Genomic DNA, 19,249 nt, shown 5'->3' on the forward strand with positions numbered 1-19,249 from the left:
GGAACATTCCTTGAGTACAACGAATGAAGAATGAAGGGAAGACGCAAGAGGAGACAGACTCGAAATGGCTGGGAAGGAAGAGGGAAAACATTCAAACAGCAAACGCTACTGTGAGGCCCAGAACAGACAAGTCCCAGCAAAAAACACACCATAGGCAGTGCCTGGAAAGCAGCCAGCCCAGCCCAGGGAAAGGTCAGGGACCCCCGGCAGCCCACCCCCCGGCAGGGACATCTGTTCCCCTAGGAATAAGGTCACTTTGCTTGTTTATTCTTAACCAGCAAACGGATGCTCCCGGTGGCAGTAGTTAGAGCCCTGGGGTGTCCAGCCTGGTCCAGCACGTGCCCTGGCCATGAGGCCCTGGCGGGAAGTTACACATCTCAGTTCTCTTGTAAGACACAAAATGCAACAGCCACTTTGCTGGTTTGTTGGGCGGCAAAGAGGGACCCTAGGAAGAAGTGTTTATCTGGTACCCAAAAGGAGCTGCCATTCAATAACTACAACGATGATGGTCTGAGTGTGCGTAGGACCGATTCCAAGCACATACACCATCACCAACCAGATTCCCCCTTGGGTTCTGGTGGTCACCCCTCTCCGCTAAGGCACCAGCTGGTCATGCACAGGAGTCTGCCCTCTTCTCTTCCCAAGGGTCACTGTGTACCCTGCACTCCAGTAGGTAACCCAAGGCAGCAGGTCATGGGGGAAGCATCTGGAAGCGTGCAAGGAGGCGTCTGCATGTCCCATGCCTCCTCCTCTGGAAAGCTGCTCCGAGCACCAAGCACCAGGCGCAGAGCAGGCTGCATTCTGGACTCAAGTCTCAAGCTCTGAGACAAAAACCTACAGCTAAACAGCCCGAGGCAGCCATCGTGTTCCACGGAGGAGGTATGTGAGGAAGCAAAGAAGCCGCCTCTGCCTGAGAGAAAGTACAGCCAGCTCTCTGGCTGGGACCAGACAGCTGACAGGCACAAGAATGTGCACACACATGCAGGAGTTCACACACAGGAGCACACACGAGTGCATACCCAGGCAGACACAGAAGCACACATGCACACACATGCACACACATGGGCAGGTGCACAGATGAGCAAACACAAAAACACACATAAGCAGCACAGGAGATCACATACACAGGAGCACGCACATGCATACATGAGCAGATGCACAGGAGCACACACAAACACATGAACCTACATGAATATGTGCACATATGATCCCATGCGTACATGAACACACACACATACACGCGCGTGCGCACACACACACGAGTGCACTTGAGGAAGCGCTTCACAACAGCAGCGGGGACCGTGAGGGATCAGCCCTGGCCCTCGAAGATGACAGAGGATTCTCAGTGTGAAGAAATGAGAAGAAAAGCGACCGCGACAATGAAAAACCAACAGGGCGGCTTGAGGTAAGCTGTGGTCTCAGGAGCATGAGGTGCTGGGCGCCGGGGGGTAGGCCGGGCTTCAGGCTCTGCGGTGCCCTGTGCAGAGGCTGGTTCCAAGGGCATTGTCCTCCTCCGGCAGGCTCCCCGCGAGCCCCTGAGCTTTGGAGGGGGCTGGCTGAGAACATCTGGCCAATCCCCCCGGGGGGGGGGTGGGGCGCGGGCTGGACAGGGGTCCTGCGGCTGGCACCGTGGCCCGCGTGGTTAGAGCATCACCCCCCAGAGGGCCTGGTGGGCTCTCAGATGCACTGCTCCTCGTCCCTGTCGTTCAGGAGTAAGGACCACTTGTCCCCGGCGTCGTCGGCCCCGTTGCTGTGCCTGGACAGCTTGTCGGCCTTGAGGGAGGACAGCGACACCTGGCTGATGTAGCTGACCTGGTCCCAGGCCGTGGCCCTGGGGGAGTCCCGCCGCCGGTCATCCAGGCCGACGTGCACGCTGACCTGGGACGCGCTCAGTGGCCGCATGCGTCCGTGGGCCTGGGCCTCGTACCGCTCCTGGTCAGGCTTCCTGTAGCTGCAGAGCGAAAGTCCAGAGTCATTCCGAATTCTGGACACATGGACAGCTTCAGGGGGTACCTGGGGACGAGTTTTAAGTCCTCGAGGGAAAGATGACTCTGAAGCCTGGTGGGCTTCCCAGGAAAGGTTACTAAACTCCTAGGACTCAGGCAAGGTTTGGCTGATGCAGCAACTTTCTATTCCAATGCCTGGTGCAGAGGCAGCGGGTCAGTTAATTTTGAAAAGATGAATAAATGATTATTTATTAATGGGGGGGGCGATTCTTCCCAAGCGGTGTTCACAAGGTCCAGGTCCAGCATGCAGTGGGGACCTTGGCACTGATTGCACAGGCCACTTGCCATCGGGGCTCGGAGCAGCTCAGTACGGGGTCAACAGACTCCTCAGGCACAACGGGGCAAGCTGAGGTGGGAAGTGGCACCTCCCTACAGGAGCATCCAGACAGGGCCCTCTGGGGTGTAGGAGATTCAACCGGGCTGGGGAAAGTTACAAAGCTAAAAAGTACAAATCCTGGTGCTACTTGCCCAGCCAGACTAAGGTTCAAAGCTGGAGCGAGTGCTGAGGCTGGGTTCTGTGAAGGCCACTGCAGAAATGCTCAGGGGGTGTCAGCACTGCACTTGGTCATGTTCCGGGGTCCCAGCAGTGCTGAGATGGAACCCAATCAGGTGCAGGCTGGGCCTATAGTTATCTCCCTATAGTATCTCTATAGTATCTTGGCTCTGTAGTATATAGTATTTCCCTATAGTATCTCCCTGATCCATGAGGGGAAAAAAAACACAAAACAACTGTTTTTTTTCTTTTGGTTTTTGGGGCCTACTCAGCTGTGCTCAGGGCTTACTTCTAATTCCCCACTCAGGGATCACTCCTGGAAGGGCTTGAAAGATCACATATGGGGGTGTTGGGGATTAGACCCAGGTTAGCTCCGTGCAAGGCATGAGCCAATCTGCTTGCTGTACTATCACTCTGGACTCCAACATTTTTTTTTTGCTTTTTGGGTCACACCCGGTGTTGCACAGGGGTGACTCCTGGCTCTGCACTCAGGAATTACTCCTGGCAGTGCTCAGGGAACCATATGGGATGCTGGGAATCGAACCCGGGTCGGCAACGTGCAAGGCAAACGCCCTACCCACTGTGCTATCGCTCCAGACCCTCCAACATTTTTTTAAGAGGAAAACTGCCACTGAGATTCCATGCCTGTATATTCACCTCAACAAACACAGGACAGAAGAACTGGCCTGGCCTTGCCTGTGAGGATGGGGAGGGTTATTTGCATGTGGATTACTTGCATGTGGTGCTGATAAACCGTGTCATATAGATGCACGCACTTATTTCTACTTGGGACGTTCCTTCAGCCTGGGCCTTGGTTGACAGCCCCGAGACACCCCCTGAGTGTGACACACGCCTCCTTGAGACCCACAGCTATGCCCCAAGTGCAGAGGGGAGAGGACCCTGTGGGGGAACTCACCATTTGAGCTGCAGTGATGAGAGGACCACGGACACGGAGGAGGCCGCCATGGCCGCCGAGCCCATCCACGGCTGCAGCACGATGCCCACGGGCATGAAGACACCTGGCAAGGTGGGGACAGTGGCACTCACAGCCAGCCCCGGGGCCCCCCGAGAAGCCCCCCGGGGAGCTCAGGACTACAGGTGGGTGGTGAGAGTCACAGATCATCCCCAAGCTGGACAGGAGGGACGCTACAGGGAAGGGGGGTGCACTGGTGACATCAGAAGGGGCCAAGGGAAAAGGGAATCCCAGAGACCCCAGGAAGTGGTGCCAGGTGTGTGTGTTGGGGGGTCAGATGCTAGAGGGAAGGGGCAGAAATAGAGCTTCTGGCTGAGGCACGCAGGTACCCGTGAGCACGCAATGGGAACTGCGCTCCGGTTGCACAGGCCGCCTACACTCAGGGCTCGGAGCAGCTCAGCAGAGGGGCCTGGAGACCTGCTGGCACAGTGGGCCAAACTGAGGAGGGAGGTGGCATCTCTGAAGGAGCCCGTCCCTGAAGGAGCATCTAGAGAGTGCTCCATCAGGTGCAGGAGATTCAACGGTGCTGGAGGGAGAACCATCTCTGACCAGTGTCATTACTGTGCATCTGGGGGTAACCTGGCCAGGATCAATTTTTCTTTTCTTTTTCTTTTTTTTTGGGAGGGGGGTGGTTCATACAGGCTGTGCTCACGACTTACTCCTGACTCTGTGCTGGGGAATCTCTCCCGATGGTGCCTGGGGGATCAAACCTGGGTTGACCCCATGCAAAACGTGTAACTTCCCCACTGCACTGTGTGGTCCTGGGAACGATTTCTCAGCTAAGTTTCTGAAACATCCTTTGCGGTGCCTGGCAGGTAGCAGGAACCCTGCAACTGGCAATCATGGCTCTTTCCCAGACTGTGGGTCTGGCACGTGGTTCTTTATTCCACAGGGAATAAAGAGCTGGAACCTCGGCTAGCCCCCGAGGGAGAACAAGCATGGACGGCCACGTGGCTGCTTCGTTCGTTCTCAGAGACGTGGGGAACATAAAATGGACTCATTTCAAAATGCTGGTGGCCAGCAGGCCGGTGGCCCCTGTTTGGAGGGGCCCCTACCTGCCGCAATGGGGATCCCCACCAGGTTGTAGATGAGCGCCAGCACCAGGTTGAGGCGGATCCTCCAGACAGTCCTCTTGGAGAGGTGAATGCTGGCCACCACATCCAGCAGGTCGTTCTGCAGGAGAGGCAGGTGGGGTGTGTGGGGAGTGGTTGGGTCCTACCTTCCAACACCTCCCCACCTTCCCAGCATGGGTGGGACACGGCCCAACTCACTCTGATGAGGACCACGTCGGCTGCCTCGATGGCGACATCAGTGCCTGTCCCGATGGCGATGCCCACATCAGCCCGGGCCAGCGCTGGCGAGTCATTGACCCCGTCGCCCACCATGGCCACTCTCCTGCCTGTACTCTGCAGTTCCTGCACCTTGGCCACTTTGTGAGAAGGCAGCACCTCTGCAAAGACCTTGTTGATGCCAACCTAAGGGGCCACAAGAGCAGCAGAGACTTGTGAGCATGTGTACAGAGCCCAGTGAGGCCCCAGGTGGACCGTCCTCCGGGGTCAGTTTGCTGCCTGCACCCCACCTTCCAAACTCTCGTTTCTGTAGGCTGTCCAGTGACTTTTTTCCAAAACCACCACCAAGACCATCACTCGCCTGCTGAGTCTCCAATGGACGCCAATTCCATTATCTATTTCAAAAACAGCACTGTCGTTTCCGAGCTCCCTGAGAACTGGACTCGCTCCCATGCCCAAGGGCGTCGCGCAGGTCTTTGCAGACTCTGCACTGTCGCTGTTCTCATCAACCCCTGCCTTTCTGGAACTGTGCCAGCAAGGAAGGTCCGCCTCCCTTCCCCCAGCTCTCATTCCCTTTTCCATCTGACCACTCCTGCCTCAAGCTCCCTCTGGCCCAGGAGGAGTCGGCTGTGTCCTGGGCACCCCTCGAGGGAAGCAGGAAGTACATGCTCTGAGTGCGGTCCCCAGTCATGGGACCATCGACCTCTCCACGGTGCCCTCCTCGTCCTGGGAGCATGGTCATCACTTAAACGCGTGTAGTTGGGGGCCAGGAAGAGGGTCCTTGGCAAGCGCAGTATTATCAAGGTGGGGCCTGGAAATAAAAGGACCGCGGCTTTCCTTATAAAAGCGTTTCCCTTTCAAGAGCAAACAGCTCTATACAGACGTTGGTGGCGGGGAATGGAGGTGGGAGAGGTTATACTTTTGAGGAATTTGCATCGGAGGATTGCCTGACTGGAATGGCAGGTAGGTCAGCAGCGAGGCCACTCCCCGCCCCAATGCACAAACACAGGAAGGCTCTGCAGGGCTGGTGAGGTGGGTCGAGCTAGCGAAACAGTCCTTAAACAGGAAAAAAAAAAACCCACCCAGAACCTTCTTGTTTATTCAGCACTCAATAAGTCTTTTTTTTGTAGTCATTTGAACTCACCTGTCTAATTTAAAAATTAAAAAAATGAAAACAATTAAGCATATCAATGTATTTTCAAAGAAAAAATGATGAATAGTATTTTCAATTAATAATTTTGATAAAAATACAGTGACTCTAAATGTTATTTAAAAATATTTAGATTTGTGATTTATATTGTGTTTCCTAAAATAGCAGAGTGATTTGCTATCATTTCAAAAGACATTTTCTTGGACACACGTAACCTGTTTTACATTTATTTTTGTTTCCTTTCTTATTTTTTTTATTTTTACTTTGCTTTATATTTAAAAAATAATTTTTTTTTTGCTTTTTGGGTCACACCTGGAGACGCACAGGGGTTATTCCTGGCTCTGCACTCAGGAATCACCCCTGGCAGTGCTCAGGGGACCATATGGGATGCTGGGAATTGAACCTGGGTTGGCCGTGCGCAAGGCAAACGCCCTACCCGTTGTGCTATTGCTCCAGCCCCTATTTTTTTAAATTTTAAAAAGTTTTATTAATGAAACACCATGAGGTACAGGTGCAGACTTACAAATTTTTGTGCCTTGATGCTTGGGTTTTATTTCCTCTGCAAGACCTGGGGACTAGGGGAAGGAGGTCCTGGCACAAAGTGGGGTCTCTGCAGTGGCAGCAGCGGCCTCTAGGGGCGCTGCACCGCTGGGGGCCAGACCAGCGAGGGCAGCAGCGGCCTCGAGGGGGCGCTGCACCACTGGGGCCGGAGCGGCTGGGAGCGAGGCTAGGAAGCGCACCCAGCAAGTGCTGCAAGGATGCTGCGTGCTGCCTTTGGGTTGGGGTTCTCAGGCTCCTGCGAGCTCACCCCACGGGCGCACCTGGGTGGCAATGGCTCTGGCCGTCTTCCGGTTGTCGCCGGTGATGAGGACCACGTCCACGCCCATGCTCTTCAGCGTGTGCACGGCCAGCGCCGCCTCCTGCTTCACGGCATCAGCGATGGCGATCATGCCGCAGAGCACACCTGCAGCGAACAGCCGGAGGTGAGCGAGGTGAGCGTCCCGCGGGGCTGGGAAGCGGCTTCCCACGGGCAAGTCACGTGCCGGGGAGCAGCCGCCAACACGCCGAGTAATCTGGCGTGGACTGTGTCCTCTGAGAATCACACTGACTGGGGATGGGACTCTCAGAGGCCCTGGGTTGGCTCCCCAATCCCACAAGTCAGTAAGAGCAACAACCTATACCTAGATGCATACAAAATTCCTGAAGACACACACACACACACACACACACACACACACACACACATCCTCATTTTTAAGGTCTAAAAGGAACATACAAATGTCAACAGTGGCTCTCTGAGACACAGTATAAAGCGCGATACAATTTTTTTCTTTGTAACTATTGGGACTTTCTAAGTTTTCTGCAAAGAATATTATAATTTTTACAAGGTCCTATTTTGTAATAATTTAATAGACACTTGCTATTAAAATAGCAAGAGGGTTAGGATGTGTGCTTTGCCTGTACACAATTTTAGGTTGACTCCTGGTATCCAATGGAACCTCTAAGCATTGCCTGGTGCAGCCCTGGGGGCGCTGGAGCACCACTGGATACCACCCTAGTGGTCCCTAGCGTGGTGGGGCTTGAGAAATATGCATTTAATCCAATAGTCTGGCAGGCCAAGAACCCCTGAGAGAGGCCTCCAGATCCTCTGATCACTGCTCTGGGCACCCTGACCCCACTAAACAAAAAAAAATCAGAAACAAAATAAATGAGCACTGTAGCACTGTCCTCCCGTTGTTCATCCATTTGCTTGAGCGGGCCCAGTAATGTCTCCATTGTGAGACTTGTTGCTGCTGTGTTTGGCATATTGAATATGTCATGGGTAGCTTGCCAGGCTTTGCCGTACGGGTGAGATACTCTCCGTAGCTTGCCGGGTTCTCTGAGACGGGTGGAGGAATCGAATCCGGGTCTACTGGGTCAGCCTCATGCAAGGCAAATGCCCTACCTGCTGTGCTCCAGCCCAAAATGAGAAAAACAAATATTGCTTAAGAAGTGACAAACAGGGCTGGAGCGATAGCACAGCGGGTAGGGCATTTGCCTTGCACACAGCCAACCCAGGTTCGATTCCCAGCATCCCATATGGTCCCCTGTGCACCGCCAGGGGTAATTCCTGAGCACAGAGCCAGAAGTAACCCCTGTGCACCGCCAGGTGTGACCCAAAAAGGAAAAAAAAAAGAAGTGACAAACACTAAAACTGGTAGAATGCAAATTTTCTTGGTCTCTTCCTAAAAATCCGTTTTTGTAGGAAATCTTCAGACCCCATAGTAGGACTTATTTTCCAGGACTGAGATGTGCGAGAACAGAACATGGAGGGGTAGGACTCCTGCAGCAGAGCAGCCAGGCAGACGGTTTCTGCTCTGAGAGGCCAAGGGGAAGCAAATTCACTGGGATTGGGAGAAGGGTTGGTGGCAGGTGCAGGAAACGAGAGAGGAGAAGGGGCCAGAGCCACAGTACAGCGGACGGGTGCTTGTCTTGCATGCAGCTGACCAGGGTTTGATTTCTGGGCCCCTGAGCCCACCAGGAGTGATCCCTGAGTACAGAGCCTAGAGTAATCTCTGAGCATGCCAGGTGTGGTCCGAAAAACAAAAACAAAACTAGCAAACAGGACAAGTTGACAGGAGCATTCAAAACATAACAAGGTGGAGGATTATTTCCCAGAGGCACAGTTTTACTGCTGCGGGCAGACACTCACGGTAAACCAAGTGAGAAACTCCCCAAGCTGGGATGGAAAGCCTGAGATAATCTGAGTCCGGAGCCACAAACGGGCAGCTCTGTGCATGAGCAGCTCCACACAGGGGCCGAGCGGTGGGGTTGCTCATGGCTTACAGCCATTTGTAATCGTGCGTCTTGGAAAGGGACCTGTTGGTCTGTCTGCGGTGGTGAGTGAGGGGAACTGTCCACAGGGACAGGTGCAAACAGTGATGGTGTGGATGAAATTCAATTCCTGGGGGCAGGGTGTCAGAACAGAGCTGGCCTTGGGACAGCGATGGAGAGACAGGGAACGTGGCCTCCGGCTGGAGAGATAAATGAAAACAGCTTTTAGGAACACAGAATTAAAATGAGAAGAAAAAAAAAAATATATATATATATATTTCTAGAGGGGCCTCCCCACACTGTTTGGAGAAGACTCAGCCTGGCTATGAGCTTCTGACAGTTCTGTGGCCGGGCCAGCAATGTGGTACTGCTCCAGTTCTGAGGCGCTGGGAGCACCTCCAGTGAAGCCCAATGAACCCCTAGGGCTATACCTAGAGCAGCCCTGGGAGTGGGGTTTGGGGTGCAGGGATCACACGTGCAAAGCATGTGCTCCACGGCTCTGAGCTAAGTCTGCAGTCACAAGAAGACATTCAACAAAAGAGGAATCTATGTGTCTCACATCTCCGAGAACCCTCACTTCGGGAATGGGACAGGTTGGGCCGCACCTGGCAGTACTCAGGGGCTGTGTTCGGGAGTCACTCTTGGACGTGCTCAGGGGGCCATAGAGGGTGCTGGGGATCAAACCCAGGTTGGCCATGTGCGAGGCTAGAGTCTTCACATCTGAACTATCTCGCCAAACCCTCTTTGTTGCAATTGTTTTGGGGTTACACCTGGCAAAGCTCAGAGACATCTCTTGGTGCTGTTCGAAGAAATGTGTAATGCTGGGGAACGATCCCAGGTGCGCTGTGTGCAAGGAAAGCGCCCTCCTTGTGGCGCTATCTCTGCAGCTACAGCCCTCGTCTCCCATAGAGAAGGGAGGTGAGCAGAGAGGTACCGTCAATCGCCACCAGGATGGCTGTCTGGCCCTTCATCTCATGGTCTGTCATCGCGTCGCTGACGTCGCGGGAGATCGTCAGGCCATTGCGCCTCATCCATTCACGGTTTCCAATCAGCACAGAAAAGAGGTGGGGGGCCGCGTCTGTTCAAAGAACTTGGGGTTATTCCCAGGCAGCCCCATTTCACCAGGAGAGAGAACGAGAAGTCACACAGCCCTTTTCACAGCAGAACAGCCACGGACTCACCCGAACAGCCACCACAGTAACACCCACTCTGTCTCTGAGACCTGACTTAAGGATGACAGATGGCCGAGTGCCTGTGGGCGAATTTGTGGGTGAGGAGCTGGAGCGATAGTACAGTGGGTTAGGGGTTTGTCTTGCCCACAGCAGGCCCGGGTTTGATCCCTGCTATTCCATATGGTCCCCCAAGCACTGCCAGGACTAATTTCTGAGTGCAGAGCCAGGAGCAACCCCTGGGCATTGCCAGGTATGCCTCCCCCTCCCCCCAAAAAGAATACGTGGGTGAATAACACCAGGCAGGGGAAGGTGCTCGTGCTATAGGTGTGGACATCCTTCCTTCTGGGAAACATTCCCTCCCCCTCTGTGCCCTGACAATGCTTGCTCCTTCTCTACCAGGGTTGACACAGTCAGGAATCAGTCAGATCCAGCAGCAATAATGGATTACTTAGACCCATCAGGAAACCAGCCAGAGGCCAAGCTTCTCCTGAGAGGCAGGTACGTCTCACCTGCCCTTCTGCATGAGCCACTAACTCAGGTGTGTCTCACAGACCAGGTGACAGGTCCTGGCACCACATACCAGCTCACACCAGGGTTCTAAATTGATGATTTTGCTTTTACTCAAGATCCACCTACTCAAGAAAATATACTAGAGCCGGGCCATTTGGGTAGGGACTGTGCCCAGGCCTTTCTGCTGATGCTGGCAAACTAGCTTTGGAACAGGCAAAGCTGTTGTCCCACCCCCCCCCTCCCCCCACCACCAGAGCCACTTCTTGGCTTAGGAAGACCCTTCCCATCTGCTTTCCTTGACTGAGTCCAGCTCTGTAAACAGGACTCGACCCGCCACATGTGTTCTTCCTTGATCAGAAGAACAAAGGGAGAAAGTCCCTTTTCTTGTGTGTCTGCGGCACAGGAAAAGCAAGGCCCACTGGAGATAGAAGAATAAGTAGAGGAAGAGGAGAAGGAAGAGGAGGAAGAGGAGGAGGAGGAGGAGGGAGAGGGAGAGGGAGAAGGAGGAGGAGGAGGAGGAGAAGAAGAAGACACTAAAGACCAAGAAAGCAGGCAAGCAGTGCTCTGGCTTTTGGTCCATCTGTCTGCCATGAATGTCAAAATTGAGGTGAAGGTACAGAAGATCATTCCCCAGTGAGAACGCAGGTCTAGAATGCATCTGATCTGGGTTTGGCTCCTGGGACCACATGGCCCAGAGCATCACCTGGTGTGGCCCTGGAGGCACTGTGGGACCAGCAGCATCATATTCCCAAGCCTGCATGCAGTCACCAGCCCAGCCCGCTGAGAACTGCCGATGGGGCCACGATCTCCTGAGCATCATCCTGGACTCCTCCCCACAGCAACGGAGCTGGAGCTCGGCACAGTGAGAGCCAGAGCTGCTTTCTCAGGAGGCGGGCCTGTCAGCACCACCCCCGGGGCCTCCCTGGCACCCCGCCACCAGATCCAGCCCAGCCCAGCCCCCGCAAGCCACACAGGCCAGGGTACCTGTTTCTGCGGGAGCACTGCCAGGCCCGTTCAGGGAAGCCGCCCGCTCACTCTGCGGGGGCTCGCTCCGGCCCAGGATGCCCTCCACGCTGCCCACTTTGCAGCTGATTCCACAGCCCGGCACGGCTTGGAAGTCTGTGCAGTATCCAAGGGTGTCTGTCCCTAGCTCCTGAGGAAGGAAACAGAAGAGAGAGCCGAGGTGAGAGTGGGACGAGGGGGGTGGGGGCTGGGATGGAGAAGGGGCAGAGCAGTCAGGAATGCAGAGGAGAGCAGTCAGGAAGAGCGAGACCCATCAGGAACCGAGAAAGTCTTCTCGGACTCAGAATGCTGGGCAAGATTCAACAGCCCAGATTCTCTCTTTTCTGGTGGAGGGCCTGTTGGGTCACACTGCTGGTGCTCAGGGCTTACTCCTGGCTCTACACTCAGGGATCACTCCTAGCGGACTTGAGGGGCTATATGAGACGCTGGGGATTGAACTCAGGGCCAGACATGGGCAATGCAAACATCCTACCCACTGTATGATGGCTCCACCGACAAGCCCTCTCGTGGGTTACTCTGCACATGAATGCCTGGCCATCTAGAATGGAGATAGGGATCATCAGCTAATGGAAGTGAAGATGGGGTGTGAAAGTGTCAAAAAGAAGGAAGTCACTGGCTGAGAGCCCTACCAGGAGCCTACGGAGCTGTGCTGCTCGCTCAGCAATACAGGAGTTCCTCGGACCATGGCTGGTGGTATCTGGGGTCCTCGCCCCACTGGTAGCTCCTTGGGGGGCATGCAGGGCCAGGAACAAAGTCAGAGTGTCACACACCCAAGGTGTGCTCCAGCTCTTGGCGCTCCCTAATCCCCCAAAGACAAGGATGGGACAGTCCACGGTAGCAGGGCTGTCCTGAGCTCCGAGTTGGTCTACAGACACAACAAGAGTGAACAGAGCAGGAAGGAAGGATCGTTTGGGGGACGGTCATTCTTCCTGAGCAATCATGCCCTATGTGAGTGAGCTATGACATGGCTGTGAGACCCTAAACTAAAAACAAGACAGGAAATGGGATTTCTCCCCTGACCCGCAAGCTGTCGACTCGGTTTTGGGGCTCCCATGTGCCCCTCCAAATGACTGACAGCCGCACTTGCTCAGGCACATTCTCGGGGGTGTGGAGGAGCCGTCACTCTACAGTGCAACTCCACACACCCACATCTCCATGAGGGCAGAGACGGAGGAGACCCGAGGCCGGACCTCACTCAAGCCTGCCCCAGTGGGTGCCACATCCAGGCATCAGTCCCCCATGGCACATGTTGCTGCGTTAACATTCAGACTGAGAACAGAACTGGAAAGACCCTTGCATCAGGTGAGATAATTGTTCGTGCAGGGGCAGCCTGGGCCCCGAGTTCACTTCCACTGGCTCCTCTCTGTCTCAGATACCGCATCCTCCTTCCTCCCAAGCCCCCTCATCCCTGCAAACTTTGCATTAAGGGCACACAGAGGCCTGGGTTGCTACTCTCTGATGGGTCTGTGGTCCCACAGACAAGTGCCCAGCAAACGCTCAGGAAAAGACTGTCCCTCTACAGTGCACCTCTGCATACCCAGGGCTCTGCCCCGGCAAGTCTTATCTCCAGCTGCCCGAGGACCTGCTAAGTGGTTTGCAAGTCCAGACAAGCCCAGGCATCCATGAAGGCAGCTGATGTAGGTGCCAGGAGAAGTGGGAGGAGGAGAGCAAGAGGAGGAGCACCCAGAGGGGAGGCGGCTTCCACCCCCACAGCAAGGGACCAGCGAGGGCTGGGGCCTGGTACATACCTCTTTGCAGTACTTGGTGACTGCCACGCCCAAGGGGTGCTCACTGCTGGCTTCCGCTGTCCCCACCACAGCCAGAACCTTCCTGAGGGGCAGTGTGGCCATGTCCACCAGCAGGAGGACCCGCATGACTTTGGGGACTCCGTAGGTGATGGTGCCGGTTTTGTCAAACATCACGGTCTTGATCTGTCAAAACACCCACATCTCCATGAGGGCAGAGATGGAGGAGACCCAAGGCCAGGACCTCACACAAGCCTGCCCTAGTGGGCTCCACACCCAGGCATCATGCCCCAACACAGCCCTCTATGATCCAGCTGTTATTTCCTCTCTGCTCTGCCAGACCACTGACATCAACATCCTCACCACCATCACCCGTGCTGTAGCTTAACCTTGAGGGGGTCTGAGCCCAGAACTCCTGCCCCATGGCCAGAGGGGACAGTAGCCACCGCAGAGCCTCCCGGGCCATAATGAGGGGTGGGTGGCTCCTCAAGGAGGCCGGGTGTCGGCACTCTCCGAGGGGATGCATCTCCCTGGCCACTGCTAGTACCCAACTCCAGGACCCCGGCAAATGAGGTTCTCACCCCAGCTGCAAGGAAGCACGGGCATCTGGGTACAAACTCCCGGAGCTGACTGTCACCAGTGCTCCTGCAGGCCCCAGCCATCAGCCACAGTCACACTCAGTGCCCGTGCATTTTCTAAACCCCTCCTTCTGAAGGCTCACCATGCCTGCACCCCACACTTCCCGAAACCCTACAGGGCAGCCTGCTGTCTGCACAGACAGGTGGCAGAGCTCTGTCTCCTTTTGCAAAAAGCTGATTTGGCTTGTTTGTGCTCCTGAGTGAGGGCCTCTGCAGTCACTGAGTCATCTGCCTGGCCTTAGCCCTTCACCTCTGGCCAGGGTGCTCCCACCTTCCTCCCTGCAGCCTCGTCCCCTGTCCGTCTCTCGTTGGCTCTCTCTCTCTCTTCTCTCCCTCTCCCTCATTTATGGAGCCAGCAAAAGGCTGCTGTGTGCTTTCAGTGTGCCACTGTGTTCGAGACTGGGGACAGAACAGTGAGGAGCACAGCCAGACTCTGACCGTGCAGACTCAGGGTGGCCAGCACCCCACCGTAACTTCCTTCCCAGCTCTCCGGTCTGGCCACGCCCCTCATTCAACTGTGAGGTCTCATGTGAGCCTTCCCTTTCCTTCCCTCACCCATAAGCTGTCCTCGCAGCCTCACTTGTCTCCCACTGTCCCCAATGACTTGCTGAGAGTTGAGCCCTGGACCGCCCCCAGCCCTGATATGGCTAGTGGTAAACACACAAAGGAAAGCTGGGAGGCTGCGGGCACCTGAAGAACCTTCGTATGCCCTGATGCTCACTGCTCCGTTCCCCAAGGCCCTGCCAACCTCCTGGGTGCAGAGATGGTTACCTCGCCTCCTCCTGCTGCACTTCACGGCTAAAATGGGAATAATCAACCCTCACTGTAAAGAGTTGTACATACGTACGCAGTGCAGTGTTTAATTCTGTAACCGTCAACCCTCAGCAGAGACAGTCTGAGCTTCTGAGGCAGCTCTCACCCCCGGTCTGGCCCCTGGAGGACTTACCTGCACTGTGCCCAGGCCCCGTCTGGTTCTTCTCTTAAGCTGGGGTTTAAACAGATGCACCTTGTGCTTGTCTTTGAGCCACTCCGACCTGCTGCTCAGGCTCTCCTGGAGCAGTGCTCGGGAGTTTCTCCCAGAGGTGCTGGGATGGAACCCGGGCTGCCTCGTGCAAAGCAGGCACTCCGACCCTCTGAGTCATCTCCCCAGCCCCTACACAGGAACTAGTTTTGTTTTGTTTGATTTGGGGCCCACACTTCACAATGCTCAGGGCTTACTTCGGACTCTGTGCTCCAAGATCACTCGTGGTGGGGCTCAGGGGACAAAAGGGAGTGCCAGGATCGAGCCCAGGTGTAAGCATGCAAGGCCAGCATTATACCATCTATACCATCTGTACCATCTCTCTGACCTCTAGGCACTAGTATTTATTTTTGTTCGCTTTGGAGCCATACCCGTGGTGCCCAGGGCTTACTCCTGGTTCTGTGCTCAGGGATCACTCTTGGTGGGGTTCGGGGTTCAAATCTGTGTGGGCAGGTTGCAAGGCAAGCGCCCTACCCACTGTACTATCTCTCCAGCCCTTGGATACTCGGTTTCAAGAGGAAGGCGCCTAGCTGTGTGCTCAGAGGTGACCAGATCCTGGGGCAGGCAAGGCCACATGCTTGAGTTGCTTGTGCCACAGGCCCACCTGACCACAGACCCCGTTTCCACTAGGACTAAGCTAACAGCAACCTCCAGGCAGCATAAAACCCTGAAACCATCCCCGCGATGCGGTACCAACCTTGTGGGCCATCTCCAGAGGCTTGCCCCCCTTGATGAGGATGCCGTTCTGCGCAGCCACACCCGTGCCCACCATGACCGCTGTGGGTGTGGCCAGGCCCAGCGAGCAGGGGCAGGCAATGCACAGCACCGTGATGGACGTCTGGAACGCGAAGCGGATGATCACCTCAGCCTGGGACAGGTGCTTGCTTGGGGTCTAGAGCGTGGGAAAGGGAAGAGAATAGGTGAGAAGTCGGCGAGAGTTCCAGGAGGAGCTGCCCAGAATCCTGGCCATCCAAGATCAGCTCAGGGGCAGCGGTTGACCCCAAGGGGGTATCGGGAGGAGTAGAGCTGGGAGACACTGCCCTGTCCTGTGCTGGAGTCTCCCTGGGTTCCCCTCTCTGATCCCACAAAACTCCCCATCAGAGAAAGGCACGGTGAGAGTAGAGAGCTAGGAAAATCCCTGACAGCCTGGCTCAGATATCAATTTCCTAACTTCCTTCCCTCCCTCCCTCCCTCTCCCTTTCTCTCTCTCCCTCCCTCCATCCCTCCTCCCTTCCTCTCTCCCTCCTTCCCTCCCTCCCTCCCTCTCTCTCTCCCCCTCCTTCTCTATCTATCTCTCTCTCCTAACACACAACTAAAGGGAGAGGATGATTCCCATCTCACATACACCTCATGCATACAAATACACATAGTACAGCACCGTGCAGAGAAAAGATGACTAAGAAATCATAACTATCACGTTATCGTCATTTTTTAAAACAATATTTTTTGGTGATTATTATGAAAGCAAAAAAACTGATAGGGCTCTGCTGAATCTACCCTGAGGTGACCATCCCACAGGCATATTTATCACAGTGGGATATTTTTGGCTTGTTTGGTTGTTAAATGGTAACAGCCTGGAAAGGACTCAGGAGCTTTTGTCGTGGGTGTGGTGTGCATGGTGGAGCATTATGCAATTGATGCAACTGTTGAAATGAAAAGCTCTCTGCTTCCTGACATGCAACTATAGGAGCAATTTGCTCGAGCGGGCCCAGTAACGTCTCCATTGGAGACTTTGTTGTTACTGTGTCTGGCATATCGAATACTCTCGGTAGCTTGCCGGGCTCTCCGAGAGGGGCGGAGGAATCGAACTCGGGTCCGCCATGTTGGCCGCTTATAAGGCGAACGCCCTACCCGCTGTGCTATCGCTCCAGCCCATAGGAGCAATACTGCTGAATAAAAAAAGCAAGCACAAAATGGCATGTGCTATGATCTCAATAGTAACGAGTGATCTGCTTCTGGTTGAATAAAGCCTGCCTTCCTTCTTTCCTTCCTTCCTTCCTTCCTTCCTTCCTTCCTTCCTTCCTTCCTTCCTTCCTTTTCTTGGCTTTCTGGGTCACACGCGGCAATGCTCAGGGGTTATTCTTTTCTCTGCACTCAGGAATTACTCCTGGTGGTATTCAGGGGAACATACGGGATGCTGGGGATTGAACCTGGGTCATCCGGGTGCAAGGCAAGTGCCTTACCAGCTGTACTATCTCTCTGGCCCCTGAATAAAGCTTTCTACCTATATGGGAAAGATGTCCAACAAAGGAGTAATGCAAATATTCTAGGAAAAGCCCTGGAATTATCTTTATTTTCTTTTATTTTTCACAACTGTTCTGTCAGCCCCAAAGATACAAGATATGGATATACCTTCGAGTTACTCAGTTGCATGTGTTGGTATTACTATAATTTGCATTCTGGCATCTTAAATTATCATGGGTTATTTTTCAAAATGGCCAGTATCTCTGGACACAAAGATTAAGATGAGGATCCTAAAATAAGATGCATAATTAAAGGGTCATTTCCTTTTCACAGAAGAGGCTGGATTTTGGCAGAGGGAGAGACTTGTTTAAGACACAGTGTGATACTCTGAGATAAAAACGGAACAATTTGAGAAAAAATAACCCAGTAATTCTTGTCAACATAGTACCTGCCTTTCTGATAGAACTGGGTATATTTCTCAAAGTGGGCACAAATACTATTCCTACAAATAATTTTATATGGCACAGTGATAACAGGAGCTTAAGGACATGCAGTACCTCGTTCTCCAGCATCCTCCCTGATAGTGCAGAGAAAAACAAACAAAAAAGCCAAAGTAAGATAGAAAGGCAGAAAAGAGCAAAAAGTCATACATTCCAGCTAGTGCTGGTGCTGTTTCCCAGACATGCAGTGCCGTCCTGCGGTCCCACACTCGCAGACCCTTTCAGGCCACCACGTCCAGGGACACACAGTGACCAAGAGCGTCATCTTGAGCTGTCAGAAAGGGTTGAAGGGACTCTGATACTTCTCTTTGAATTCTTTTTTATTTGTCTGTTTTTGAGCCACATACTTTTTGTTTTTGAGACTGCAGTGCTCAGAGATCACTCCTGACTGTACGGGGTGCCGGGAATAAAACCAGGGTCAGGCATGTGTAAGGCAAGTGCCTTGCCCGCTGTACTATCTCTTCAGCCAGGTGGTTTTCATTTTACTTTTTAAAATATGGTAGAACGTTGGGGGCCAGAGCAATAATAGGGCACTTGTCTTGCATGCACCTGACTTTGTTTCAAGCCCTGGCATCCCATATGGTCCTCTGAGCCAGTCAGAAATGACCCCTGAGCATAGTGCCAATTTTTTTTAAATAAGGTGGAATATTATTATGCTCAGAGACAGTTCTCAACGACAACTAGAAGAGGTCACTAGCCCTTCATGGATACAAAAAAAATTTTGCATTTCCCACGGTTTTTATAGATTGGGTTAAACTGTAATTTCTTTGTTTTTCCTTTATTTTTCTCAGAGTTGGGGGTCTTCCAATGCTCAAGGGCCTTCCCAGCTGATGGTAGTTCTGAGCCAAGCAAACTGGTGGTTCAGTGCCAAAGCCCAAGGATGTGGTGCTGCTTAACAATTATTTCTTAAGAGATTATTCTAAATCCACTTTTTAAACCACAAAATACACGTTTAACGTTCATACAGAGTGTTTAAGAAATACTTAATTATGAAGACGTTATTAGCATTGCTTGTGAAGTGGTGAAGTTGCAGGTGTGTAAATCTGTTAAATATTATCATGCCATTAACATCATAAAATAACCTGTCTTCTTTGCATAGCTCGTAACCTCAAGAAAGACAGTACCAGGTGATGTTGAAGTTTTCAGCACTGACACTGAGAGGTTTGGCAACTGAGCATCAGTGAAGGTCGCTCAGAAGTGAAGGTCCCCTTTGATAAACATCTGCCTACACACATACAGTCACTTTCTCTCCCCGGCTATGATTTTGCTGCTGTAAAAACAAAACAAACCCATATTAAAGGATAAAGGGTAACCAAAGCCCAGTGAATCTAACACAGGAAAGAAAAGGAAGGTTAATGGCAACCGATTATTTAAAATACAATAATCATAGTGCCCAAGGCATTCAACTTACAGGAAAGTATTTCTGAACAACACCAAAATCGATAAAACCGATTATTATCCATACCACCAACGTCAAAGTCGAAATGATGATGATAAATGGAACAAAGTAGCCACTAAAGCGGTCAGCCAGTTGCTGAATGGGCGCCTGTGGAAATGAAACACCAAGAGTGTGGGGGATTACAGTCTTTGAAGACATCAAACTCTGCAGGTCTAGACAGGACAAGAAAGTCTCACCTCCCCCATTAAACACATATGGTCGGTCTTTATTCCACAAAATCTGCCTGCTTGCTTGGGTTCATTTCTAAAATGAAGAAGGCGCAGTTACACTGC

General features: G+C 53.1%; 1 protein-coding gene across 1 annotated transcript in view; it reads right to left on the reverse strand.

Annotated features, from left to right (window-relative positions):
• Positions 1-221: 221 nt before the first annotated feature.
• Positions 222-19,249, reverse strand: part of ATP7B (ATPase copper transporting beta) — a 67,367-nt gene continuing 48,339 nt past the window's right edge. Inside the window, exons 12-21 of the mRNA XM_056126240.1 lie at positions 18,930-19,064; positions 15,532-15,726; positions 13,179-13,361; positions 11,392-11,560; positions 9,660-9,803; positions 6,733-6,875; positions 4,744-4,947; positions 4,528-4,645; positions 3,416-3,518; positions 222-1,951 (exon numbers count right to left, since the gene is read on the reverse strand). Of these exons, the coding sequence (XP_055982215.1) occupies positions 1,678-1,951; positions 3,416-3,518; positions 4,528-4,645; positions 4,744-4,947; positions 6,733-6,875; positions 9,660-9,803; positions 11,392-11,560; positions 13,179-13,361; positions 15,532-15,726; positions 18,930-19,064 (1,668 nt within the window). The 3' untranslated portion in view covers positions 222-1,677. The remainder of the gene's footprint in view (positions 1,952-3,415; positions 3,519-4,527; positions 4,646-4,743; positions 4,948-6,732; positions 6,876-9,659; positions 9,804-11,391; positions 11,561-13,178; positions 13,362-15,531; positions 15,727-18,929; positions 19,065-19,249) is intronic.

Source organism: Sorex fumeus, unplaced genomic scaffold (assembly GCF_029834395.1).
Source record: "Sorex fumeus unplaced genomic scaffold, SorFum_2.1 ptg000061l, whole genome shotgun sequence".
Classification (NCBI taxonomy): Eukaryota; Metazoa; Chordata; class Mammalia; order Eulipotyphla; family Soricidae; genus Sorex; species Sorex fumeus.